Source organism: Eumetopias jubatus, unplaced genomic scaffold (assembly GCF_037043125.1).
Source record: "Eumetopias jubatus isolate StellerSeaLion01/CBP00866 unplaced genomic scaffold, mEumJub1_p1.0 scaffold_6, whole genome shotgun sequence".
NCBI lineage: Eukaryota > Metazoa > Chordata > Mammalia > Carnivora > Otariidae > Eumetopias > Eumetopias jubatus.
In genome coordinates this window covers 74,546,401-74,574,376 of record NW_028274812.1, presented here as the reverse complement: position 1 = coordinate 74,574,376, position 27,976 = coordinate 74,546,401, and the positions used below count along the sequence as shown (strand labels likewise).

The 27,976-nt window shown below is 35.6% G+C and overlaps 1 protein-coding gene across 26 annotated transcripts in view; it reads right to left on the bottom strand.

The window, feature by feature from the left end:
- SNAP91 (synaptosome associated protein 91) overlaps positions 1-27,976 on the bottom strand; it is a 139,902-nt gene that overhangs the window by 50,496 nt on the left and 61,430 nt on the right. For 17 of the 26 annotated variants that reach the window (XM_088024287.1, XM_088024288.1, XM_088024291.1 and 14 more), the window contains exons 7-12: positions 20,499-20,605; positions 16,311-16,352; positions 10,449-10,519; positions 6,106-6,133; positions 2,284-2,393; positions 98-216 (exon numbers count right to left, since the gene is read on the bottom strand). In XM_088024287.1, the coding sequence (XP_087880413.1) occupies positions 98-216; positions 2,284-2,393; positions 6,106-6,133; positions 10,449-10,519; positions 16,311-16,352; positions 20,499-20,605 (477 nt within the window). Of the gene's footprint in view, positions 1-97; positions 217-2,283; positions 2,394-6,105; positions 6,134-8,367; positions 8,374-10,448; positions 10,520-16,310; positions 16,353-20,498; positions 20,606-27,976 lie in introns of all 26 variants that reach the window. The other 9 variants (XM_088024295.1, XM_088024297.1, XM_088024301.1 and 6 more) reach the window with 2 other exon arrangements.

Sequence of the window (27,976 nt, the reverse complement as noted above, 5' to 3'; positions counted from 1 at the left end):
AGCAACATTTTGGACAATCAGAAGGTAAGTATAACAATAACAACCTGAATAAAAACAACTAAATAGAAAAATGGCATGGCTGGCTGGTTTCACTCACCTCCCCAAGCAGTGGCTCCTCCAGAAGGTGGTGGTGGCGCTGGTGCTGCGGCTGCTGCCGCCCCTCCAGAAGAAAAGTCTGGCTGGAGGTCCAGGAGATCACTAGATGGTTTAGAAGTGCTGAAAGGAAAATACAATTTTAAAATCAGATTTTAAAATTTTATAATATAGCGATGCTTTTAAATAAAGACTGATGCCGAAAGCATTAAAGATTTTGGATATTTTAAATCCAATAAGAGAATAATATTTTGGAAAGTATAGCATATGTTCTTCTATCCCAAGGGTTGGCAAACTACTTTGTAAAGGGCCAGAAGCTCAATATTTTAGGTTTGTGGGCTAGATGATCTATCACTATTCAACTCTGCCAGTATAGCATGAAATAAGACACAGAAAATATATAAACAAATGAATGTGTCTTTGTTCCAATAAAACTTTATTTATAAAAACAGACAGTGGGCTAGTTTCACCCATAGGCCATAGTTTGCCAACTCCCGCTCTATACACAATAACACAGGTAAACCATCCTTCAAGCATTGGGCCACTCAACAAATCATAAAGCAGAAATTAAAGGGGCAAACCTAAATGCCTCAAATTAAGGGGGAATTTTATCAAATATGTTACTGTCCACTGGGTAGCATCTGAAGTGCTGGTTAGGACTGTGATAAAAGAAAGCATGCTCCAAATATTAAAGGTATTATAGTAAGAGAATTATGGGGAGTTTTTCCCCTTTCTCTATTTTCTAAAATTTTTTGAATGGAACAAAATTCTTGCCTTAAGAATTTATTTATAAAGCAAAGAATACTAAAATGAATAATCACTAATATACCCTTTTTTCTAAGTTAAACTATAATGTAGCAAGTTTGCCTATAAGAGGCCTCATCTAAAATACTTCTATATTTTTTATTGTCATTCAGTTAGGGCTGTGTTTTTCAAAGCTCCTCCATCTTTGCTATTCAAAGTGTGGTCTTCAAACTAGTAACATCCTGAGACACTGTTGGAAGTACAGAATTTTGGGCTTACCCCATATCTTCTATATCAGAATCTTCATTTTAACATGGCCTCAGGTGTTTCATTCAGGATTGAAACACACTGTCCTACAGGTTACCAGACCAGGTACCAAGCCACCAGGGTGCCAAATTCCCCACCCTTCTTCATAAATAGCAATTCCATCTTAGCCTTTTTTTACATATTAGATTTCCAGGTAATATTCTTTTGAAGAAAGGATTCTGCTGGTTTTGTTTTTTAATTTCAAAGCACATGAAATTTGCCTAGGTTTGATTTTCATTTCATAAACATAACTGATCTAAGTGCCAGGATAGGGAAACATGATTAAGACCTGAATCAAAACTTTTAGAAGAAGCAATTTATCTTAGTATAGAGGCAAAAAGGACTTGGTTTTATCAAACTGGTGATTATAAAAAGCGGAACTAAGCAAGTAGGGGTAACACACATAGTTAACATGGGTACATGACATGGATTTATTGCTCAGTTCAAAATTCAGGTCTTCAAATACAGGGCATTCATAATCAGTCACAGATACTATAAATCCTCTCAAGACAAAAGAACCAAACAAAGGGAGACCTAAAATTATGATCTGAGGAAGTCTCTTTGAGTTGGAGTTTCATCTGAGGCAGCCCTGAGATTTTACCCAATGCACAGCCATCTCCACCTTTCTCACTACTTTCTGACCTTTAGGTGCTATAAAAGCTGATTAGGAAGATTCCGATGGTCTCTTCCTACCACCAGAATCTGAGTTCCTCATAAGCACCAGCTAACTGGCCTACAACTGCAAAGTTGTTATTGTTGTTTTTTAAGTGCCTAAGACACTCTTTAAATTTCACACAAGAAGAAGCTAATTTTTGAAATCATTTTCCATATCTTCACAATTTCAGAAGAATCTGAAGTGTGTGTACCATTCTTCCACCTCCTTTCCTAAATGTGGGAGCAAGAAGGTGATTTCTACAGCTTACGTCTTTCTGATGCTTTGAGAGTACAGGCCTAGGGAACTGTAGAAAATGTAAAAGAAATTACTTTGTGAACCTAAATATAGCCCAAACTATCATATGTTACTAGGACTAGATTTGATTTTGTGAAAACATCTGGGTTCAGTACATAAAAATAAAACAAAAGCCGAATCAAAATATTAATAAAGAGTTCAGGGTATTCAGTGTATACTCATTAACTAACCTGACGGGGACAGCCGCAGATGCAGTTGCAAATAAATCAACCGGTGGGGATGTATCAATAGTTTTAGCTGGTGTAGAATTAGGAGACGTAACAGTTGTGACTGGAGACGACTGAAAGTGAAGATGCACAACACATTCTAGTCAAGTGCGAATCTAGAGGACACAGGGAAACAGGACCTCCACTTTGCAGACTTCTGACATTCACAGCAATTTTTTGGTAACTCCTTGTGGGAGAAAAAACTCAAGAAAATTTGAAATGGAGAACTGTAATAAGTAATCAATATTGGACAAAACAGGTTTCAAATTTTAAAAAAGTTAAATGCAATTTATATAAAATTATGTTTAAAGTATTTGGCTTAACATTGCAATGATTTCTACTCATGTATTTAAAGTCAAGGCTAACTGGTATTTCCTAAACATAAAATCAGCAGGAAAGGGCGCCTGGGTGGCTCAGTCGTTGGCGTCTGCCTTCGGCTCGGGTCATGATTCCAGGGTCCTGGGACTGAGCCCCTCATCGGGCTCCCTGCTCAACAGGAAGCCTGCTTCTCCCTCTCCCACTCCCCCTGCTTGTGTTCCCTCTCTCACTGTCTCTCTCTGTCAAATAAATAAATAAAATCTTTAAAAAAAAATTAGCAGGAAAGATCTTACCAGCTGCTAAAAATGAAAACAATTATCAATTGGGATAACTGCTATAAAACCAAAGCGAAATCTTGCCATTTGCAATGACGTGGATGGAACTAGAGGGTATTATACTAAGCGAAATAAGTCAATCAGAGAAAGACATGTATCATATGACCTCACTGATATGAGGAATCCTTAATCTCAGGAAACAAACTGAGGGTTGTTGGAGTGGTGGGGGGTAGGAGGGATGGGGTGGCTGGGTGATGGACACTGGGGAGGGTATATGCTATGGTTGAGTGCTGTGAATTGTGTAAAACTGATGAATCACAGATCTGTACCTCTGAAACAAATAATACATTATATGTTTAAAAAAAAAACGAAAAACAAAACAAAAAACAAAAAACCAAGACCATTCTTCCTTTGCATCCTAACCAGACATCATATAAAGTCTTTTCAGGTGTCTTTAAATTCTAGAAATCTAACTTTCAAAATAGTTCACAGATGGCAGAGAACAATTTATAAACAAGATTCAAGTCACTGACAGTTTAAAGGTATCATGACAATATCCCATCACTAATATGACATAGATAAAACTAAAAAAGTGAAATAAAATCTAACATTTATTGTCCTGGACTGGTTTATTTTTAAAAAGAGAACTTAATAGTCAGGTAACATATTAAAAATTAAGATTTTTTTGAGGTAACTATCCTAATTCTATTTCCCTTTATTTGGTATATTTAATTCTCCATGTATTTACAAGAGAAAGATTAATGGGGCATCTCAAACCAGTCCACTGATAATGTAAGTGGAAATGTGATAAAGAATAAGTAAAACATGAAGACTAAGACCAACCAAAGGCTATCAGATACTGCTATAAATGGACACCTAATTTCAAATAGACCAAACTTAAAGAAAGTTTTAAAAAGTATAAATTAAGAAAAAGGACTGAGGAGATAATGTTCAGGGGTATTCAGACTTAAGTAACATTTGTCTAATATCAATTTGTTCAAGAATCAAGAAGTCAAAATTCAATAGATACACAAGTGTTAAGCATTCAGCATATCAAGAAAGACAAATGCATGAACAGTATGGAAACTGCTGCTCAGAAAACGTCAACTCAAGCCTTTCTCTTCACCAAAATTCAAAATTTTCAAATGGAATATGAAAGATTATATCAAGGGAATAGAAAGGACCAATCAAACTTAATTTGTATGTTATCCACTGTGGACACTGACAACTCCTCTTAAAGAAATTAGTGGATTTTTTTTAAGCCAATACATGTAAATAAGGTTAGAAAGTAATGTTTAGGGGTGCCTGGGTGGCTCAGTCGTTAAGCGTCTGCCTTCGGCTCAGGTCATGATCCCAGGGTCCTGGGATCGAGCCCCTCATCAGGCTCCCTGCTCCGCGGGAAGCCTGCTTCTCCCTCTCCCACTCCCCCTGCTTGTGTTCCCTCTCTCGCTGCCTCTCTCTCTGTCAAATAAATAAATAAAATCTTAAAAAAAAAAGTAATGTTTACGAAGATATCACTGAGAACTTAAAAACAACAATGAAGCTACCAACATAAATGTAAAATGAAGGTCTTCAAAGGCTCATTTAAAAACTGCTCTGTAATAATAAGCTCTGAAGAAATGATAGAGCTAGGGAAACAGAACCAGAATAATCCTATTACAAAAAGAAAACGTCAATAAAATTCGATTTGGCCAAAATGTAGAGACAGACCATCCACAATTGGTTCCGTAATTTTTACCACACCCTATTCTGCAGTCGTATGTTGGAATTTTTCACATAAACATAATGATTTTAAACGTGGTTTTATAGCAGAATCACCAGGGAGCTTTTTGTTGGCTTGAGCTGCTGGAGGGAATCTTAGGCAGCCAGCCAGGTACTGATACAGTACAGGGTGTCTGGGAACCACCAGGTCAGTCATAATGACATCCTTCATCTCTGTAATAATAGCAATCACATAATGGAAATTTGTCGTAGAGGAAAGAGCACATTTATTACATTTTTGTCTGAAAAATACAAGGGCAAATGTGAGCTACAGACCTATGGAAATAAGTGCTACTGTCACTGATAACCCTAATCCTGTCCTTCAATGATAAAAAAAGAGGGAGGAGAAAGAGTTATTAAAATTATTACAGTGGAGTGTCTAAAAGGCATGCCTGCAGAAAGACACTCAACCACAACTGACTTCTTTACCATTCAAACACATATAAAATTATGTGTTTTATCTCACAGGGCTGGGATTTAGAATATGTATGTGCTTTGTAACTAGTTTGTTTTCAGTTGTCATATAAATGTATGAAAATTTCTCCTACTTAAAAAAAACTCAGTCCAAATAGAGGACTAAGTAGACATTGCTATACCACATGAGATTGAGAAACTAATATAAAGTAGAATACAAAAAATTTACCTTTCCTGTCCTCAAAAAATTAAAAATAAAATTACCATAAGACCCAGAAATTCCACTTTTGAGTATATACCTGAAAAAATTGAAATCAGGAACTCAAACAGGTATTTTAATATACCCATGTTCACACAGCAGCATTATTTACAACACTCAAAAGGTGGAGACAACCCAAGTCACCAACTGACGGATGGAAGAAGAAAATGTGGTGTATACACACAATGGAATTTTTTTTTAAAGATTTTATCTATTTATTTGAGAGAGAGTGAGAGAGAGTGAGAGAGAGGTGGGGAGGAGGCAGAGGGAGAGGGAGAAGCAGACTCCCCGCTGTGCAGGGAGCCCAATGCAGGGCCTGATCCCAGGACCCTGGTATCATGACCTGAGCCGAAGGCAGATGCTTAACCCACTGAACCACCCAGGTGTAATGGATTGTTTTTCAGACTTAAAAAGGAAGGAAATTCTGACATATGCTACAGCATAAATAAATCCCCCAAGATATTTTGCTAAGTAAAATAAGCCAGTCAAAAAAGGACAGACACTGGATGATTCCACTTATTTGAGGTAACCAGAGTAGTCCAGTCCATAGAGTCAGAAAGCAGAATGGTGGTTGCCTGGGGCTGAGGAGAAGCATGTTCAGTTAGTATTGAAAGGGTGCAGAGTTCCAGTTTTGATGACAAAAGTTCTGGAAATGGATGATAGTGATGGTTGCACAAAAATATGAATGTACATAATGTCACTGGCCTGTACACTCAAAAATTCCTAAAACGGTCAAAACAGAACAAACAACAAACTTACCTTACTTAATGGAGAGGGAGCACCAGATCTAAAAGGCAATCAAAAAAATTAAAATTGAATATACATGAATATATTTGCAGAAGCACTGAAGTTTGATATCACTTGGACAAGCATTAACTGGTTTATATACAGATGTTTTAGCAATGGATAAACTATTTTTTAAAAAAATAATTTATCCTTCATTCAATTACGACACCCTCTTTCAATGTTTTCCATTCACTTAATTTCTAGTATTAGAAATTCTTAAACCCAATCAATCTCTCTAGCAACTCAAATCTTCAAGTTGATCATTATTGCCTGCATCCAACAAAAATAAAATTGGAATTTTAAAACTGTTGCCCAGACAGGGAAAATAAGACCTCACAGAATTAAACAAAACAAAACAAAACAAAAAAAACCCCTCTGGTTTATTATTTTAAAAAGTGAGAAAACTCATTAAGGTACATTGTGATTCATTTAAACATAATTGTGAGGCATAAAAGGAACACCAGAATTTAAAAGATCCCTATGAGCCGTGTGCCTGAAATGTGTCTCAACTTCCACATGTATACTCCTGGTTTGTTTTTTTCATGGCTGTAATGAAAACTATCTATGGAAAATATTCCCATTATCCTGTTAGAACTAGGAGCAACTTGAAAAAGAACAGTAACCTCAATGCTCGTTTCTAAGGGAGTGAGGGAAAATTAGAAAGGAGTAATTTTTTTTTTTTTAGTGAGATTATTTCTAGCACTGACTTGTACATCATTTCTAGCAAAGTGCTTCAGAAATGACTGCTTAAACAGCTTACACTTTACCAACCCAGGTTGGTGAAAAATAAATTAATGATAAAACAAAATGAAGAAAAAACGCATTTCAACAGGAAGCCTACTGTCAGAGTCTTAGAGGATGGCAGGGATGGCTTTCTACTCATCTACAGAGAAAGTAGCACAAGCAGCACTAGCCAAACAAAATTAGCAGAAATTTAGTAACTGAAATTTTGTACAGTATCATGAAGTTTTGTTTTATTGAATGTAGCAAAACAGATTTAATAATATACATCACATTAATAACCTTTTGTGTTCAACCTTATTGGCAAATACCTGTATTAAAGATTATCATCCTCAAACCTAAGTAGCAATATCATAACTGGAACAAGAATCAGTTTGCCAAGCTCCTACACGAGCACCATTACTAAACGACCCTTCTAGTTACTCAGATGGGCCTGGCATGCATGTTCCTCTCTTCCTTTTACCTGTTTCTTCATTGATTTACTACCCTACCATCAGTCATTTGCCCTTTATAAAAGAAAATGCTACAGTCTTTTATATATATTGATAATGACACTAAAAATCAATACTTATTTTAATGATTTCAGCAAGAGAAATCTAGGACATAGTGAACTGCGCTGGAAAGAATAAAGCACGAATGTAATTTTATAAAAGAGAATGAATTGCTACACATAAATCTATGGGTTTTTATGATGAACATAGAAAATGCCAAGGTTTACTTCCAGGATGTTAATAAGAAGTCATCAAAAGAGGAAATTTTGTTATGTCTTATCCACAACAATAATCTCTATAATAATAATAAACAGAATAAATAATAAATATAAATATAATAATTTTGGCTATAAATGCTAGCCAGAAGACAAACAAAAAACCAAAATACAGATGTGAAAAACCTGTCTTCCAAGTAATTTTAATTACAATCGACTCATCAGGTTTTCTGTACCCTCAGCACTTAGTAAACCCACATGAAAAATAAAATCAATTTCTCTTTTGTTCTATGGAATCACAGAAACACACAATATACAAATATATTGCACAGTATTGCATAAAACTTCAAAAATGAATATCAGTGAATAAAAGCCATTAAATATAAGGAGTATACATATTTTTATAGTAGACATTTGAAAATGCTTCATTGCCTCAGAGATTAGAATCACTTTATACTGCTAATTAAAGACAAACAACTTTAATTTTCTTTATCACATTGTCTTTTGCCACTAATCAAATAAAAAAATCTGATTTCCAAAATCTAAGAGGAATGTCCATACACCTAAGAGAGATTGTTAGTCTTGATTTAAGAAGACCAAAATAAAGTAAAACCATTTATGCCAGTCACCTTGGGAGACAAATAAAAAAGTATAATGAAAAAACAGATGTGTAAAATTGACAGAAATCCGTTTTAAATGTTCTAAATACCAAATGTGGAGTCTTAAGAGTGCTTTTTGCATTTTTAGTAATAACCAAATGCAAAAAAGTCACTCAATGTAGTACTCACCCTTCACTTAAGTTCCCAGGTAAGCACAAACATACAAAGAAGAAAACAGTTAACTACTATAGTTCATTTATTTTAAAAATAGGGAATAAGCAAAAGACAAGTTCATATGTGGTCTCAGCCAATTCAGAGAAGAAATATGACAAGCATAAAATGATTTTAAAGGAGAGAGAAACATTATGCTCAAAGGTAATTCAAAACAGAAGATCACTGGGTTTCTATTTCCCTACTCTTAGAAAGAACTATGGGTACAAAGCTGTTTTCCAAAAATAGTTTACAGTAGCCACAAGGGGGCGAATTTACACATGAAGTTAAGGCTAATGAAATTTACCCCAGAAGGCTGCTTTTTCTGGTGACTGCAGTACTGGCAGATGTAACAGGGGCAAAGTGTGGCTCTGTGCAGGGTGAGGGGGACCCTGAAGGGAAAAGAATACGGAGAAGCTGCCTTTTCACCAAGCATCCTGCATTGCCTTGCCAAGGGAGAGGCTTTAAGTCCTGAGGATATGCATATTTCCTTTGCCGAAGAGGTCCTTCTACCACAGGAGCAGGGACATTTCTTAGGCTTCCTGCCCCCTTTTGCGTAAATCCCACACAATTCCTTTGGCTTCTTAGATACTCTAATACAGGGTAGCTCCAGCAACCACTGGAAGTGGGCATCTTAATGTACTCCATGTCACTTAATGCACTCTCATGTCTTTTTAGTTGGCATCATTCTATCCACAAAAGTCTGACCACCCATGGCCACAATGAAGCGGGGGTAGACCTTGCACTTTCACTGTGTTAACAATCTTAACAGAGCTCCTGAGAGGTCCTGTCATGCATCATACCAAATAGCTCCACCATAACTGCCTGAGAGATTCCTATACTGTTGTTCATCGTCGAAAATTTAAAACATGCAATAATTTTTATACTAACTTGGAAAAGATGACAGAAATGATGCTTAGCTAATGGAACAACAAGCAACAAGTAACATCAGGACGAATAGATTCTGGGCAAACACTGAGAGAGAAGAAAAAGGAAAGGAATTGCATTTTGATGGCTGTATCATAGGCAAAATCCACGGTCAGCATACAGCCCTCCAATGATCAGTTCATAGGTTGTCTCTGTTAACTTCTGCTGTCAATCTAAACGAAATAAACATAAGGCTGGGACCAACAGACAGATTTCAAACCAACTCTGTAGAGACAGCTACAGATGGAGATAATGAAGTATAAAGTTGTCCCTGAACTTTAGAATCAGAAAACCTAACTAAACCACATATGTGGGGAAAAAATGGCCACAACACAGGGCAGTGCATGATTAAGGAAGGTTTAATGAGACAGCCCTCCCAGGAGGGGTAAGATTTACACACAGAGACAAGGAGGGTAGGCATCCAAGACTAGCAGAATTATAATTTGAGCAAGGCACAAAGACTGGAAAGCACTGGGACCTATGAATAGACAAGTTTGATACTTGCTAGAGAGAAGACAAGAAATGGAACCTGCATATTTTTGCATGCAATGAGGAAAAATAGTAAAAAATGTATATGCCCAAGCACAAAGGTATGCAAATCCAGTAAAACTGCACTTATTGCTGATTGATTGCTATTCACTCTATAAAAAAGATCCCTGAGCAAAATGTCAGCAGCATGCCATGCTGAATTTCTAAAATGCAGAAAACTATAATAGTGGGCTTTGCTTTTTTCACAACAGGGTTGATAACGTTACAGAATCTTCAAGGCTACCTGTGAAACCTGTGCTTGTTTTACTCATGCCCAGTGATAACAGCCTCGATTTTTAAATATGAACAACTCTTTTTCGGCATATTGTGAATCCCCTGTAAGGGCAAATATATACATCAGCAAGTTCAGACAACCTAAGTACAGCCTACTAATTTGCTGCATTAGCCTGCAGACAGATTGCCTATACATGGGGCCACATTGTCATAAATTAATCAGATGGGATTTTTGAGGGAACCTAGAAGAATTACAGTAAAGCATACCCTAAAACTGTAGGAGTAAAAGCAGTACCATGATACATCTCATTCTTATAAAGAACGACTGCAACATTTTCCATCTTATTTAGAATTATACAACTAATGCGTACTTGTTTCCGGGTTTCTTTCCTTCTAATGTATTTAGATGCTGTTCAAGGGTCTCCATAAGACTGCTGGGAGCCTACAATAAGAAAGTAAAAATAAATGTCTGCATTGCTTTCTTTCAAAGTAAATACACTAGAACATCACTGTAACTTTGTATGGTGGAGTTCTGTGGGTGGACCCCACTACAGATGTGAGATAATTTCATTCCAGGTTCTTTTGGCACTTAAGTATTTAAATACCAAGGAATCTCAGACAGGCCCATCTTACAGGTAGTTAACTCCACTGCACAACAAATGGCACTACAGAATGGTTTCAGTGTACAGATTACACTGGATAGACTTTTTCTATGATATTACTTAATATGTAGTAAACTCAAATCAAGTCCACCATATGTTCCCACAAGACCACATGAAAAAGGAACAGGTATTTGTATCCAAGTAAAAAACTTAAGTGCCCAAATAGAAACTTACAGAAGTTTGAAAATACAGTAAAATCTCACTTATCTACATGTGACTGAAATGTTAGGAAAAATTGCTACTATAGTAAATAAAAGTTGGAGGGTGTAAGGGATAGTGGTGAAGAAAAGGCCACACCTTTAATAGTCAACAACAATTAAGATTTTCCTATTATTGAGCTATTTAATTTATATACATAATAAATACTTTAGCAAATGTGGTAATGTTAAACTACTGCGTATTAGAAGATTTAATATATTTCAACTCTTTTACTAAAAGGTACCTGAATGTTTGTTTTTATATTAACATTTTAGGCAATACAAAGTGATGGCATTTTACTGTATATTAGAAAGAGAAATAATAAGTTCATACATATATTCCACCTTAACTATTCCTCAAGCATTAGAAATTTAATGTCATCTTTAAATAATTTTAATCTAAATTAGACCTTAACAGCAGTGTAAGCATTCAAAGAATAGCATTCCATGAATGAAATATTTAACTACATTTAGAGATACATTTAATTCCAACAATTATCCTTCAAATTAATATGAAATTAATTTTGAAGACCTTTATGCTAACTGCTAAAATAGTTCACAGAATTCAAGGAAATTCATATAACTGTGCATTTTACATTATACCTATAATGACAAAATCAAGCAGAATTTTTATTAAGAATTTTCAATTTTTAAAAGTTCAGGGTATTTAATATCATTTTTCACTTCACTAACAGATTCATGAACAATTGTGTGATTATTATATGTAATTATATGATTATTATAAATTACTAAGTGAACAAAAATATTAACTTGCTTAACGTGATGGAGGTAGGATAGAGTCAGCCCTATGAGCATTATCTAAAAAGTTATGGCCTATAGAGTAGAAAAAGTAATGATTATGGGGGATATAATAAATTTAGAAGTTATAAAAATCAGAATTTAAAAATGTAACTCAGGTGAAAATAGACTTACTCAACAAATTTCAATAAACTGCAATTAAGAGTACAACTCTAAGTTGTAAAAAAGATAAATTTTTAAGAGATAAGGAAAATTTTGCTCCATAGAACAAATAGCATACTACAAAGATGTATTCATTTAATAAATTGAATAGGCACTGTATTCTTAAAAGCAAGAAAATAGAAAAGGCTTCATAATTTTTAGGTGAATTAACTCCTGGTAACTTCAAAATTATCATGCTAATTGTCATAATAATAATAATTACTATAACTGTCATAATAATGTAACTTAGGAAGCCTGGACATATAACTTCAAAATTTTCATATTTCTTTTTTTTTCATTGGGGTCATGGTAAGGAAAAAAATACATCAAGCCACAGAACCTCTCTCTGGTTACAAGACATAGGTCCTCTAAATGTTAAATGCAATGTAAAGAAAATGTGATTCCGTGTTAAAACTGTTTAAAAGGACAAATCCTACTTACAGTTACAAAACAGAACAATAAGGGATAACAAAAAAAGAGGTGGTGTTTTCTCCTATAAACTTCCTTAGTTATCTTAAAGAACAAACAAACCAAAAACCAGGAAGACAGTTTACAATTTCATTCTTTTTGCAAGGTTTCTTAATAATTCGTGGATGAAAAGTTTAAAATAAAGTAGCAGTCACAAAAATAACAACAGTTGAAAAAAATTGTACCACGAGCACAGACTACAAAACTGACTTTTGTCTTTAAGGAGAGTTATTTTGTGATAAATTGCACCTAAAATTAAGTTTGGAGCATTTCATCTTAAAGGTTTAAAATACTTCATCATTTATATTTCTTATCAGGACATGTGAAATCTAATAGAAATAAATTCCTCAAATGTTTTTGGAGGAAAAAAAAACCCTATTTTGATAGTAATGTTCACAAATGTAGGAATACTGGCTGCCTCCTGACTCGTATCTATGGCACTGAGTCTATCTTGGCATGTAGTAGACAAATAAGCAAAAACTGTCTCAAATTTCCAATGAGCAAAACTTTGAGAATACCCTTGCTGTTGTAAAAGGAACTTAAAGAACAAACCATAATTAGCAGGATCTTTAGTTGTTTGATTTTAAAAATGCCCAAGTCAATAGACGAGTTGGATGGAAACACCAACCCAAAGATCAAGAGTCATTCTGTGGAAGCTAACAGGTAACAGCAATGTATCACAGTTCCTGATTCATTAGTGATACAGGTTTTTTAAAAAATCTTTTCTTTACCCATAGTTTTCAGGTCAACCAGAATTCCTAACATCAAAACCTAAGATGTTTTTCATAAATGGAGCTATTTTAAATTTGGAATGCTCACACATGTGCGCAAGTGCGCGCGCGCGCACACACACACACACACACACACACACACACACACACCCCCACACACACACGCCAAACAGGAAATGATATTTTGAAAATCCTTTTCCTGGAACAAATTCAAAGCTGACTGTGAGTCCGGGATTGAAAATGAAGCATCCATCTATAATTCACATGCTTTAGATTCTAAAGCATCATTTAAACCAAACAGGAAAAAAAAAGCAACAAAAAGATCATTTGAATTTTTGATCATTAGATTTAAGAAACCATTTGAAAGTGCTGAGAAACATTTTGGTTTTGATATTGTATTCCACTTCTCGTGCAACACAGCCCTTTTGAATGATTTGTTAAAAATTCACTGATGTTCATAAATCATTTAAATGCAATCATGATGATATGATATGCACAATTATTTAAAGAGGGCTATAGATGACCACCCTGGTATTTTACATTGTGCATTTTCCAACCAATATGACATCTATTAAATTCCTCTTTTCTGCCTTGCTGCAAGAGGAATTCTAATCTTCTTTTCAGTTACAAGCAGCTTATTCTTACTCCCAGTTGCTAGGAAGACTCCTCGTCTCCATTTCTCATTAACCCTCATCCATATTGGGTATTTTGGTTCATTGCCACAGCTAGATTCAGTGGCTGTGGTGGCCACAGAGAGCAGAGATTAGGTTCTAATCTCAAAGATGTTAAACTGAGTCCACACAACCTGGCAACTCTGACCCATCTCCAGATTAATCGTGGCCCAACACTGTCTAAAGGACTAACCCTAGAGCGGCTCCCATTCCAGCTCAGACCTGATCATATTGTCACAGTGGGTCTAAGTTGCCAGATCAATGAGAAGCCTCCACTAGACCTGTGGAAGGGGCTGTAAATAAGAATTAGAGAGAGTATTTAGCTCTGTCACTCACAATCCCAATAGAAATCACAATCTGGTTACTCATTAACAAATTCCAAAAGCACACAATACTTTCATACTGAGATTTAAATATATACTGGAGAAATGAACTAGAGAATCTTTGTGTGTGTATGAGGAGGTAGTTTTAAAATAAATGTTAACATGGAAGTTTATGTGGCTCTGAAGGTCTTAAAAAAAAAAGGCAGAGAAAAGTATGATATTAGATTCTAATGTATATCACAGAAGACCCAGGGCAAGATTTTACCTTCTTTAAGGATAGGATCTCTGTTCACCAAATTATGATAACACAACGTACACCATTAAATAGTAGGTCTCTCGACTACTTCTTCAGAGAAGGAGATTCTATAAATTGTAATGAATATTATAGTAACATTCAAAATTAAACCCAAGTATGTGAGTCCTTCTTTCAATGACAGACTACAATTTTCTTAAAAAAAAAAAAAAAAAAAAAAGAACAAGCAGGGCCTGAGATCAAGACCTTAGCTGAAATCAAGTCGGACGCTTAACCAACTGAACCACCCAGGGGCCCCAAAACAAAAACGTATTTAAGTATTCTTTTAGACTTTTCTTTGTCTCTTTCAGACATTATACAAACTGAGACAAATGAGACCTATTTTCTTCTTAACTGGGAGCCTCTCTGATAATTAGTTTTACTTTTATTCCACAGTAAGAGCAGTCTATACAGTTGAAATAAAGATGATTTACCATTTCTAAAAGCTATTTATTGAGCAAAATATTTAATATCTACCTTTTTTAGGTTAATATGTATTATTTATCTAGGCTATTTTACCAAACTACAATGTAAATATTATCATAAAATAATTTAAAATTAAAGCACACTGATTGTCTTCACTTTTTATTACAGGGTTATCAAATTCATAAATCTATATCTAATAAAAAGATTTTTAATAGTACTTTGCACACACTTAATATTTAAGCCATGTCCAAAATAATACCAATATCTTATTCAGGTATGTACCTGATCAAAGTACAGCTGTCTTCTCACAATAGCAAAAATATTTTATATTAATATTCTGTCTACTAGAAGCAGTGATCTCCCAACTTTTAAAGCCAAAAAATACAATGCTATCATATTCTGAATTATTCTATGACTTTTATTTATGAAAAACTATTGGTATTTAACTGGTATTTTAATAATATAAATACAGAGACCATTACTTTATGGTATCCTAATTTTTAATAAAAATTTAAGGTTAATATTATTTTAAATATAGAAACATGTCAATGGATTATAAAGATAGTCAATCATTATATGCATTTTGATATTATTAAAAAAGTGGGTCATCTTTTATTATGACAATTTTCTCTATTATAATGACTCTTTTTCTTTACAAAGACAGAAAACTCATACATTATCTTACTGTATGTAAGATGGAAGCTCTATATTCTCTCTTATCATCTCACGATCTCTAGTTAAAGGACATGTTTGGGGTAGAAATTTACCATAGCAAAGAGTTGATGAAATAAAAACAGTTCCTGCCAATTATGAGAAAAGTCACACAGTAATTCTGCACATGTGAATGGTTCCTGATTCTACATCTTACGAGCCCTACAATGTACCCTCTTGACAGATAAAAGGATTGATAAGAAAGCACTACTAGTGTTTTTGCTTACTAGATGCTCCCCAGAAAAATCACTTATCTACCACTACGACTTATTGAAAAAAGGCTCTTTTATAGTAGAAATTCCTCTACTCCATAGGGGAGACAAGAATCAGTGCAGTAGAACTATGATATCAGAGTGCTCCTCTTTCATGTCCCTCCTTTGTACTTGGGAAATGTTGAAAACTAGGAGAACAAGCAGAAAGAACATTTCAAGTTTTCCAACTACATGCCTACCAAGTTACTGTTCATAGACAAAGCACTATTTAAACATTAATTAAGGCTTCATTTTGAATCAAGTTCAAGAATGAAAAGATGGTCTCAAAACAGTAAATTCAATTGCCTTTAAAGAAGAAACTATGTTATGAGGGCAGGTAAATCTTCATAGTAACTCCAGAAATACATTCAATAGCTAGAAAAAATATGCAAGCTAGAATAAACTCCAAGAAAATTGATTGGCCTAAATTAAAAATGCATTAAATGCTTATAAGACTATGTGCCCTAGGTAAGATCTTTTATGGCAAACTATGGGGTAATATTTCATGCATACTACACTTTTCACTCAGAGAGTCACTTACCTGTGTGAGGTCAGGAATGTCACCTTTATCAATGCCAACTTGCTGCGGATTAAAAAAAATAAGTTACTTAATGGGTTTTTTTTTTTTTTTTTACTAATTTCTTTGCATTTAACAGAAGATCACCCACAGAATTAGTTAAAACCACAGCTCAATCTTGGTATAAAAAAGTTGTCAATCTCACTTTGAAAATAAGCTTTGTGTAGTTTTCCACTCAATATAATAGAACAATAATTTTGTTAATGTAGTTTAATATAACAAATGTACAGAATTTTACTAGAACCCAAAAAAAGACTTAAGAAATTGAAGTATAAAATTTAAGGTTTCCTCCATGGCTAATGGCAGCTAAAAAGTATAAAAAAAAAAAAAAAGCTTAGCCTAAATTTAAATTGTTATAAATGCTCAGTAAATCCTCGGGACAGGGAATGTTTATTTAGTTTCAATAACTCGTTCAGGGTGTAGTATCCACCTCTCTTTCCACAGAGAGAACCATTTTGTTTGTTTCTTACATATCCTTCCAGAGTTTCTTTAATGTATATCCAAGGAAACTGGAAATATATAAATACATATTTATTTCCCACATTATTATACAACAATGTATTATATACACTGAGCTTGTCTTTTTCATTTAACAATATATCTCAGACCTATATCCATATTAACACACAGAGTTTCCTTATTTTTTAAACAGCTTCTTTTCCTATGATTTATTTATTTAACAAGTCATGTATTAACAAACACCGAAGTTGCTTCCAATCTCCTGCCATTGCAAGCAATGCTGCACAGAGCATTTTGCACCTGTGTGGACACATCTGTAGGACACATCCGTAGAAATGGAATTACTAGGTAAAAGCACATTGAATTTCTAGCGTTGGTAGCTTGGGGAAGGGAGGTAGGGGAAGGAGGAGGAACAGAAAGGAGAAATAGCGAGCAAGAAAGAGCACAAATATGGGAATTTATAAATGAAGGTGAACCAAAGAAGAGAGTATATATGTGTTCCCTGTACTGCTCTGTCAACTCTTTTGTGGGTTTAAAAATTATTCAAAATAAAAACCTGGGGAAAAATACAAATCCGTAACTTCAATTCTCTCATTTTATGTAAATGATGAAATTAAGGCTCAAAGAAACAAAGCGGGTTAAATCAAGTCTCTCTGAGAAATGAACTGCTTTGCTTATTTTGATGAAACTGCAGAAGCAAATACCTGAAGCATAAGTGTTGGGCTCCTACAAAGACAAGGCAAACTAGAAATTGGAAAATTCACTTGTTTGACAAATGCTCTTAGCTAAGTTCTTTCTTTGGCTTTCTCTATGTCTACAGCAGGGTTTCTCAGCCTTGGCATCATTAATGTTTTAGGATGATAATTCTGTGGTAGGGTCTGTCTTGTGCACTGTAGGATATTAAGCAACATCCTTCTCTACCCACTGGATGCCAGTAGACCTTCCCTTCCTCCAGTTGTGACAACCAAAAATGTCTCCAGACACTGGGGAGGAGAGGGGAACAAAATCGCCAAGTGTGGAGAACCACTGATGTAGAGCACTGACCCTCATCCTCCTAGAGCAAATTAGGCTGCAGATTCCTCCCAGAGGTACAGGCATTACCTGTTAATGACTCCACTCTGGCTTTAGGGAAGCTATCGTTGCTTCCCTAAATTCACTTAACTATTATAAATTATGGAAATTACAAACTAAGGTAATTTCATTCCATTCCATTTATTTCCATATTTTAATATCTCTTTAGGTGATCCATTAAAAATATTAATATGAATGAAGTCAGTATTTTTGAAATTAAAGTATTATGGATTTTTAATATTAGGATCATCTTGATAAAAGATGATGTGTTTCTCTTAAATAGAGAGTTAAAAGAATTTCTTGAACAGAAAGACATAATTTAGGAATTCTTCCTTGACACTGCTGTTTTCACTAACCTGAACTTCTGAACCATAATATAATTGGAGGCTTGAGCTGAGGTGTGACTATATTACAGAAATCTCATCACTTTCTATCTGCAAATATTCTGGGAGACGTAACTCCTACGACTTGGTATTTATCTTAGAATAGCAAACTAAGAATAACTTAGTTCTATAAAAAGGGAAGTGTGTTTAGCAGAAATGCCTATTACCTAAAAAATAACCATTTTACAAAGTTTCAATTGCCTGCTTTAGGAGACTTCATTGTAAGAATTCAAAACATGCTAAGTTTTCTACACTTCAAGCAATTCCTCTGGGATATTTGAACATTTCCATAGCAGTTGTTCAACTACCCTGTTTCTTTTAATATTGCCGACAATTTATTAACATTTACCAAATAGCCAATATATATAGTTGTATTTTTAAAATAGCATTCTAGAAGTCTTCTACACATTCTTCAGGAAAATGGGTAGCTACTGGATATGAGTCCATACATATGCACACCACACAGGAGCTGTTTGGTACAGAGAGAAGCTTTGTACATTTGTTAAGAAATTTCTGTATTTACCAATAATACAAACCACTCAACACTGGTATTCAAACAATTAATGTCTAAATTATGAACAATGTAATTTACTTAAAGAAAACACAGTTATCGTTAGCCCATTGTGAGTTAGTATTTATTCCATTAAAAAATAATTTTGTAAATTAGTATCTTTCTAGAAAAAAGTCTTAGTCATAGTGTTCAAATAAAAGTAGAATATTTGTATTCAGTTATTTAGACTCTAAAAATAACATCTAATTTCTGTGTATTTCCTTCTCAACAGCCTGAAATGGGCCCATGCTAACATGAGGTGATCAAGAGACATGAAGTAAAATTTTACATCTAAAAATAGAATGAGTTAATAAGTACCCCCTTTCTCATGAAGACCTCAGATCCAGCCTTACAGTGCTGATTCGAGAAATGTATACCTCAGACTGTCACCTGTCCAGCTCTTTACCTATCTAACATACGCAATAAGAGATGGGGGAACTGGGCAGCACATGCATGAGGAATTAATGGAACAATGAAAGGATCTTCAGCTCTGGATGCTTAGGCATAATTGATCTTTCCACAGAAAAAAGTCAGGCACATTTTACTAGATTGTGTTGATAACTAGGGTTAAACCACAGGAAAATCCTCTCAAATACAAAAAGTAAAACCGTGTAGCAGCCAAAGCAAAAGTTTCAAGCAATTCTATCCTTTCATAAAGACAAATCAGTATCAATAAGCCCAAGAAAAATACACATGAACATGCTTTAAAGTATATGTAATTCCTATAAACTATTCTTTGCCCTTTGTTTCCCATATTATATATAAAAAAAGACTTCTGTTCTGATTACAAACTATATGGACCAAAGGTCAAGAGACAGCATTTTGCAGTATCAGTCTCCTAATTTGAATGTGATAATTATTATTCCTGCGAATAAATGAAATTTGAAAGATAATGTTCGGACTAGAGTGCTTTTGGAATTGTGTGTATAAAATGCTTGTTCTTGTGCTATATTCTCAAAATGGCAAAAACAGCAAAAACATGGCACAAACATCCCATGCCCAAGGCCTTGTATGCTTTGCTGTTGGGCTTCAGAACGCTTCTCGCACATGGCACTCCAGTCAGCCCAACAATTCATTCACTGACAATGTAAGATAAGAATCAACTGGCCAACCTGCCAAAGGACTGTAATAACAATGTCATAACTTCCAATACCAGTATGAATCAATAACTGGATTTCGTAAGAGAAAACACCAACTTACGGGATTACCTCAGGAACACAGTTATTGTGATTAAGTACAAACAGACATCCTTAAGAAACAATTTATAAACTTCATAAAATTAATGATACTTTAATTTTTCATCGTATTTAAATCATTAACAAAATAAGAAGGTCGTATTTATGATTTCCACACACTAAGAACAATAAATGGATTTTCCTAAGGGCTTTTTTTTTTTCAGGGTTCAATAAAAAGGAAGCCCTTCCTTACAATCAAAAATAGCTATTAAGAGGAGAGGAAGGATGAACCACCTTGCAAAGCTGTGAATCTGCTCAGTACCCATGAAACTTGTTTTTGAACACAGAATGATCATCTAATTGGGATGCAGGAGTGTAGAGTACAGTTCTGAATGAGAAGTTGGGAGGAGATCACTTCCAACCCTAATACACTGGGACTCTGGGACAGAATGTCTTGCCAGATTATAAGCCTTATTATTGACTCCAGATACATAAGTTACTTATTATTACTTACCTCTGCAACTTTGAGAAATTCAGATACTCGCGTCATTCTAGTTAGAAATCGTTTGTAAATTTCTAGGGCATCTTTACATTGTCCCTTCTTCATTTCGAAAAACTTTTCTGGAAGAGACAGATAAGCATTTTGAAAAGATTATTATATTCAATTTTCTTCTAAGCTTATGTTAATACTATTAATTAAAACTTGAATGTTTGGATCAAAACACTAGGCACTAAAACCTATATGAGGTTCTAAAGCACCTTGTCTACACTCTATAAATTGATACTTTTGTTGGCCATAAATGATTTCTTTCAAACATTATAATGTGTCTCTTAGTTATAAAGTAGTGGAGTTTTGTGAAAAATATTTGGTTTACCAAACTCATCATGGCATTCTAGTCCATAATTGTATCCTTTTTCAGCCTTCAAGCTTCCCAAACAGAAAAACAGAGGATCCCTTTGCTGCTCTCTGCTGCACTCCCAAGACTGGAATTCACAATCACTAGGTGCTATAGCTCCATTATAATTACATTACAAGTGTATCTTCTCCGTATGTGTTTGGAAGAAAACCAGCACTTTATCAGTATTTTTGCCAGCCAGTCATTTATCAATTCATTCAGTCAATAATTATTGACATTGATGATGGAGACAGAGAAGACCAGGGTCTACAATGGCTTCCAGGCAACTCTGGATCATAACTGAAGATGATTTAGTATTCTTCATTATTTTATATTTTCACATGGTGAAACACATGCTATTTTTATATTCTCTCATACTTTAAAGTTCTTAATTTCATTCAGCATGTAATTTTACTACCTTAAAAGTATTTTTAATTTTCTCAAGAAAGGTTTAATAATATATAATTACACAAAGAACTAATTATTGAGGGTAGCTACTCATTACCTTCTGTTGACAGGCTGGGTAATTTTACATTTAACACAGACCTCCCCTGTAGGGCATTCAAGGGAAGCAAAAAAATCAAGAAAACAAACACATACTGTTTTCCACTTAAGATTTGAGAAGGAAGTGAATCTTTTAAGAAATGGCCAAATCTAACCTAGAAGGTATTATGCTAAGTGAAGCAAGTCAGAGAAAGACAAATGCCATATGATTTCACTTAGACATAGAATTTAAAAAGTAAAACAAACAAAAAATAAACAGACTCTTAAATACAGAGAACAAACTGGTGGTTGGCAGAGGGAAAGGGTGGGGGGATTGGTGAAATAGAAGAAGGGAATTAAGAAGTATGACCTTCCAGTTATAAAATAAATAAGTCACAGAGATGAAAAGTATAGCTAGTATAGGGAACACAGTCAATAATACTGTAATAACACTGTATGGTGACAGATGGTGAGTACACTTATGGTGAGTACTGAGTGATGATGTACAGAATTGTCAAATCAATATGTTGATACATCTGAAACTAATATAACATTGTATGACAACTACACTTCAATTTTAAAAAATGGCCAAATCTAATCTTTATTGTCTCTATCCTGTTTTCTAATGCTACAGATAGAATCTTGGTGCTATAAGGGAACAAATCTTTTTTAAACTTTTGAAAAAAAGGACTTATTCTGGTAAAATATAATTCTTTCTTTTTAAACAATCGTCACATAAATAATTTCTTCCAAATGTTTAAATTACTTTTCTTTACTATAATCTAAGTTTATTTCTTTGCATCAGATCTTCAGCAGTAACACAAAATGAGAAATCAACTGAATAATCTCAATTTCCTTTTAGAACCAATGCATCAGAATCTTAAGCAATTTTTCTCTGTCTCTTCTGGATGCTTTTTAAATTGTTCATATCTTTCATGGTAATTTAGGATTCAGGAACAAAAGTAATGAAAATTTTATGGCTTTAGGTTATAATTTCCTGTTTCTGTAACAGTGGTAATGGCACAGAAAAGCAACATGTACTGTTACAGGGGGGAGATGTGAGGTGCCCTTGTCCTCTTAGAGACTAGGGTAGGGCCAGGAGCAATTCATATTTTTAACAGAGGGGATGGGTCATCCAGAAATGAACCTCTGTATTTCATACAAAAGATAAGATATATTGATTTTCAGTATTTGAAACGAAATTTTAAATTTGGCCTTTGTAACGTGAGTCTTTTTAACGTGTTGATAAATTCCCTTGTCATATTGGTATTAATTTTCACAGAACAACTGTCCTAAGGAAAAGAACTAGATGAAAAGAAATCTCATTCCTGTGAAACAAATCGAGGCTTTGTACGTAGACTATTACTAATGCCCATTAGTCAGAAGGAAAGCATCTTACTCGCATATCAGTTTCATTATAGTGATAAAATGTTTGCAAAGATTTGTAGCACCAACATTGATTCCAACATTAGATGCAGAGACTTGCTCATGAAGTCCTTGATTAAAACTAACCCATAATGTATTTATAATAGTTAATTCCTAACACTATTTAGTAAACAAACAAAAAACACACCTGTCTCAAAACACTTAGGATAGTATGCGTACTTATCTTCTAGAGTGTTACTTTCACAAGAGCAATTTGACAGCAACGCTGAATGAAGGCCACTCAACACCAGAATGTGATAAGGCAAGAATGCACGCCTCTACCACTTTTGAAGTCAGGTCTTTAATATGAAGATACAACTCTCCTTTTCTGTTCCTAATGTTAGCCAATAGACTATCCTTTTCAAATTAGATGAAATAAAAATATACATTGCATGGTTATTATTTTAAAATACAGAGAAAATGCATTCTTACCACAATCTTATCTCTGAAGTCAACATAAAGAGAAAGTAAAACAGAGCAGCATTTAAATAGATGTTCAGGACACAGAGGAGAAACACATGGCTTAACGTGTTTAACTGCTAAATGAATTTTAAAGGTAGTAAGTTCAATGTTCTTGAAGCAGAAGCAGGAAACAAACAAGGGTACACTAGGTGAGAGGATGTGAGAAGGAATCAACAGAACTTCATTTCTGACGGCAATGGAGTTGAGTAAGAGGAGCAACTCAAAGATAACTGAGGCTTCAGGTTTAAAAGACTAATTATATAGCAACAGAAATGAGATTAGGAAGAGCAAATTCAAGAGTTCGGTTTTGGAGATAGCTGAATTTTATATATCTAAATTTAAGTGTCTACAAATAAGACTTGCAAAACTGAAGCTCGAAAGAAAGGTCATGGACCGAAATAATAGACCTGGGACTCATCATAAGGACATCTCCAGAGGAAACCATAGGGTTTCCAGTGAGAAATATACACAAAAAGCAAACAAATAACTGGCTAGAAATGAACCTTAACAAAAACACATTATGAGTGGTAAGGAAGAGTAAGATATACCCACAAAGGGGAACGGGAAGATCTGTTGTTTGGTTTACTGATAAACAGTCCCATCTGAAATAAAGGTAATACAGTGTTGGATTACATATTAAGAACAGGTATCTTTCCCCAATAAGGCTCTCTAAGAGCACTGTGTTTGACTGCCTTACCCAACCCCCATTCTCTCTCTTTCTAAACTCATGAGAAGCCAGGATGTCAGATGCAAATTCAGTTCTGTAAATCAGATGGACCTGTGAGAGATCTGGAAAGTAAAACTGAGGCGGAAGCCATCTTCCTGTACATCTCTAGCTATTTCTGTGACAAGAAAAGAATCTTAAACTTAGAAGTGTAAGATTATCCTTTGGCAGCATTCTACTGTCCACCCTCCAGCTCCCCAGTTTTGAGGGGTAGTGGTTATAGTCACACCTATTTGATGTGACTCCCTACTTCCTGGATTATGGCTTCAGGGGTCTGGTTTCTAGCTTCCTAGGGCCGCAAGGCAGCTGAGGTGGTAGCAGCAGCTTCTTACTTTTAGTGTACTGTAAAGTGGTGGCCTCAGAAGTAGAAGCTTCCCCGGCGTGTTAAGAATTTATTATTCTATAAGTCATTCAGGAACCACTTCCTGCAGGCTTCTGATAATTACTTAAGCGCCCAACTCCCTACTTTAGATCCCTTTCTAGTTAGAGTGTGGAGAGTGGTTTCTGTTTCTTGAATAAACACAGTATTGGGTATTTGAAGTGGTTGTAGAAATCAGACCCTCAAAAATGTCAAAAGGATGGGAATCTGGGATTAGATATGTAACTGGCTGGATCCGAAGGTAGTGATGACTACCCGCAACTATTGGAAAATTGGATTCTCACAGTCTGCTATATAGGAGCAAAATGCTTACATAAATCATCACCTATGGTTTTCTGAAATGAGCAGCTAAAATGAAGCTTACCAGAGCAAGCAGCTGCTGAGAGAGACCACCATGATGGGAATAAGGCAAGTAGAATGTACAGTGGATAGCTGCTTCTGACTCCAAAGGAAATGACAACACAGGATTTTAAATTATTGGCTCAAGGCACCAGTCAGACAGTGGTACTCCAAAACTGCCCTCAAATAATCTTATCTCTTGCAGACACAGGGCTGTCATCGCTGAAAGAGTCTAATCTTGTAAGTTTCTGAATTACAACTATGTGGTTAAGTTAAATTCCCAGCCTCACCACGGTCTCCTTTGTGAGAGTTAGGATGTTTATTGAGAAGAAAAACTAGAAAGGAGACTGCTTGGATAGATTCAAACCAAAGTGAGCTACTCTTGCTAGTAAAAGATTTTCCTTCTCAGTCTGAAGAGGCTGGTCCTGCCTTGCTTAGTGATCCTGTAATCAAGCCACCTTTCATGAGGGAATGAAAAATTTTCTCATGTCCCATCCATCTATTTCTTGCCCCTGTCCCCTTGCCAACTGCCTCAATACCTAGAATGAGATTGAGAAGGCAGCAATCTCTGCATGCTCTAGGGAGACAAGTACAGTCTGACCCAAGAGGAAAAAATATACATGCTAAAAGAAGTACAAGTTCTTGCAAATTTCTGTTGGCAGCAGGGCTGCCAGATAAAATACAAGATACTGAGTTAAATTTGAATTGTAAATAGATAACTTTTTAGCATAGATATGTCCCAAATATTGCATAGGACTTATTAATATTTAACTGGGCATCTTACATTTTACCCTCTGAATCTGGCAACCATCATTGATAAAAATGTAGACAGTTGGTATAGATTGTAAAGGTTCTGAACAGGAAGGAAAGTATATTACATTAGATTTTGTGATATAATTGATAATTTGTCAATTTGGGTGAATATGCCAAAATCATCAATTCAAAAATGCTAGCCTGAGCATCTGGAAGTAGCTCTTTAACACAGTGATTCCCAAAGTGAAATCCTAGACCAGTAGCAACAGCACCACTCAGGACCTTATTAGGAATGCAAATTCTCAGTCTCAAACCCAGACCTACTGAATTAGGAACTCTGGGTTGAGGTTTAGCAATCTGAATTTTAATAAGCTCTCCAAATATTCTTGAGAAATGTCCTTGAAACACAGTCAAGAGCACTTTTTCCTTTTCTGCAGAGGAGACCTTTATCAGGGTGAGTAGGGCCAGGGAAAGGAGACATACCCAAACTTTTCAGAAACACTAACTCTAAACTGATGTTACTCCCTCGGGACCCAAAATGTCACTCCATGTTCTACCAACTTGAGTGGAAGCTTTTTGGGGATTAGGTGATAAAAGAAAATTAGATCCAGTGGATGTATGTAACTTTTCTGTGGCTGTTTCCCCAGTTACCCGAATATATAGTTGGAACAGAAATACTTTGAAACTAGCAGAGTCCCCACACTGGCTTCCTGATGTCTTGAAAGATACAGGGGTAGCAATTCCATCATTTCCTCAGTTAACTTGAGTATCTGGTTTGTGAAATGGGTTGTAGGTAGAGATTTACAGGAGGTTACTGTGAACCTAATCAGGTGATGACCCTGACTCGCAGATTTCCAGACATGTCCTTCTTACTGGCATAAAATCAGCATCGTTCTTGACACCTGATAGGCAGCTATCAAACTAGTGAACTCTTTTATCCCTATCTCAATAAACAGAGCCCAACAGAAGTAGTTGCCTTTCATCTGGCAGGGATGACAGTATATACTCGCTGTCTTATTTCAAGGATATCAACTGCCCTGGCTGTCACAATCCCATGTGTTATCACGTTAATGACATCAAGCTGATTGTACCCAGTGGGCAAGAATTTCCGTTATGCTATGTGCCTTCATATGTCACATGTATGTCACAAGGTGGACAGAGAATTTATGAAAGCTCAGACACCTGCTACATCAACAAAGTCTTTGGGTCCACAGGTCCCCTCCATGTGAAAGACAAATTGCTTCACCTTGTAACCCCTATTACTAAAAATGGAGGCCAAAGTTTGCTGAGCTTTTTTAGTTTTAGAGGTAACATATACAACATGTATGTGTTCTGCTCTAAAAAGAGTATCAGGTATGGTGTCAGGAAGAAGTAGGATCCAGATCAGGAGAAGGCTCTGCAACTGCTCCAAACCAGAACCACATGGGCCTTTGTTCCCACAGACCTAAAAGTATTCAAAGTGCCTGCAGTAGATCCAAATGCTGCAGAATGCATCTGGCACACTCCACAAGGAAAACACAGTGGAAGCCTCTAGTGTTTTGGAGCAGAGCCGTGTCTTCTTCAGACAGTAACTAATCTCCTTTGGAAAAACTGTTCTTGGCTTGCTTATAGAGACCGAGATTCTAACCACAGAATATCAAGTGATCATAAGACCTCAAGTGTTATCTAATATACATACCCATGAGTTGGACAAGTGCAAGAACACTCTATCATCAAATGAAAGTGGTATAGAAGCAGTCAGCTTCAAGCCAATCCTGAACCCCATGTGGGCTGAACAAACAGATGGCTCATAGTCCCACTGCACCTACTCCTCTGTACTGCATTTCTCCCTCCAATCATACCTATGGCCTCTGGGGAGCTCCCCATGACCAGTGGTCTGAGGAGAAAAAGAATTCAAGGTTGGTTTAGAGATGGTTTCTCATGCCGGCACTAGTTATTATTATTATTTTTTATTTTTTAAAAGATTTTATTTATTTATTTGAGAGAGAATGAGAGAGAACAAGTGGGGGAGCAGAGGGAGAAGCAGATTCCCTGCAGAGCAGGAAGCCCAACACAGAACTTGTTCCCAGGACCCTGGGATCATGACCTGAGCTGAAGGCAGTCGCTTAACCAACTGAGCCACCCAGGTACCCGTTGCCAGCACTAGTTATAAAAGTGGTTTGCTAAGTCATTATATCCCCACAAAGGGGTGACTCTGAGAGGAGAAAGAAATCTTTTACTGTAGGTCAAACTTCAAGCAGTATATCTATCCGATTTCCACTTTATGTCAAAGGAAAGATGGTTAGTTGGGGCAGCTGGGTGGCTCAGTCGGTTAAGCATCCGACCGTTGATTTCAGCTCAAGTCATGATCTCAGGGTTGTGGGATCAAGTCCCGCATCAGACTCTGGGCTCAGCACAGAATCTGCTTGAGATTCTCTCCCTTCCTCTCCCTCTCCCTTTGCTCCTCCCCCATGCATGCTCTCTCTCTCTAATAAATAAATGAATAAAATCTTTAAAAAAAAGATGGTGAGACAAATGGAACTCTATCAAAA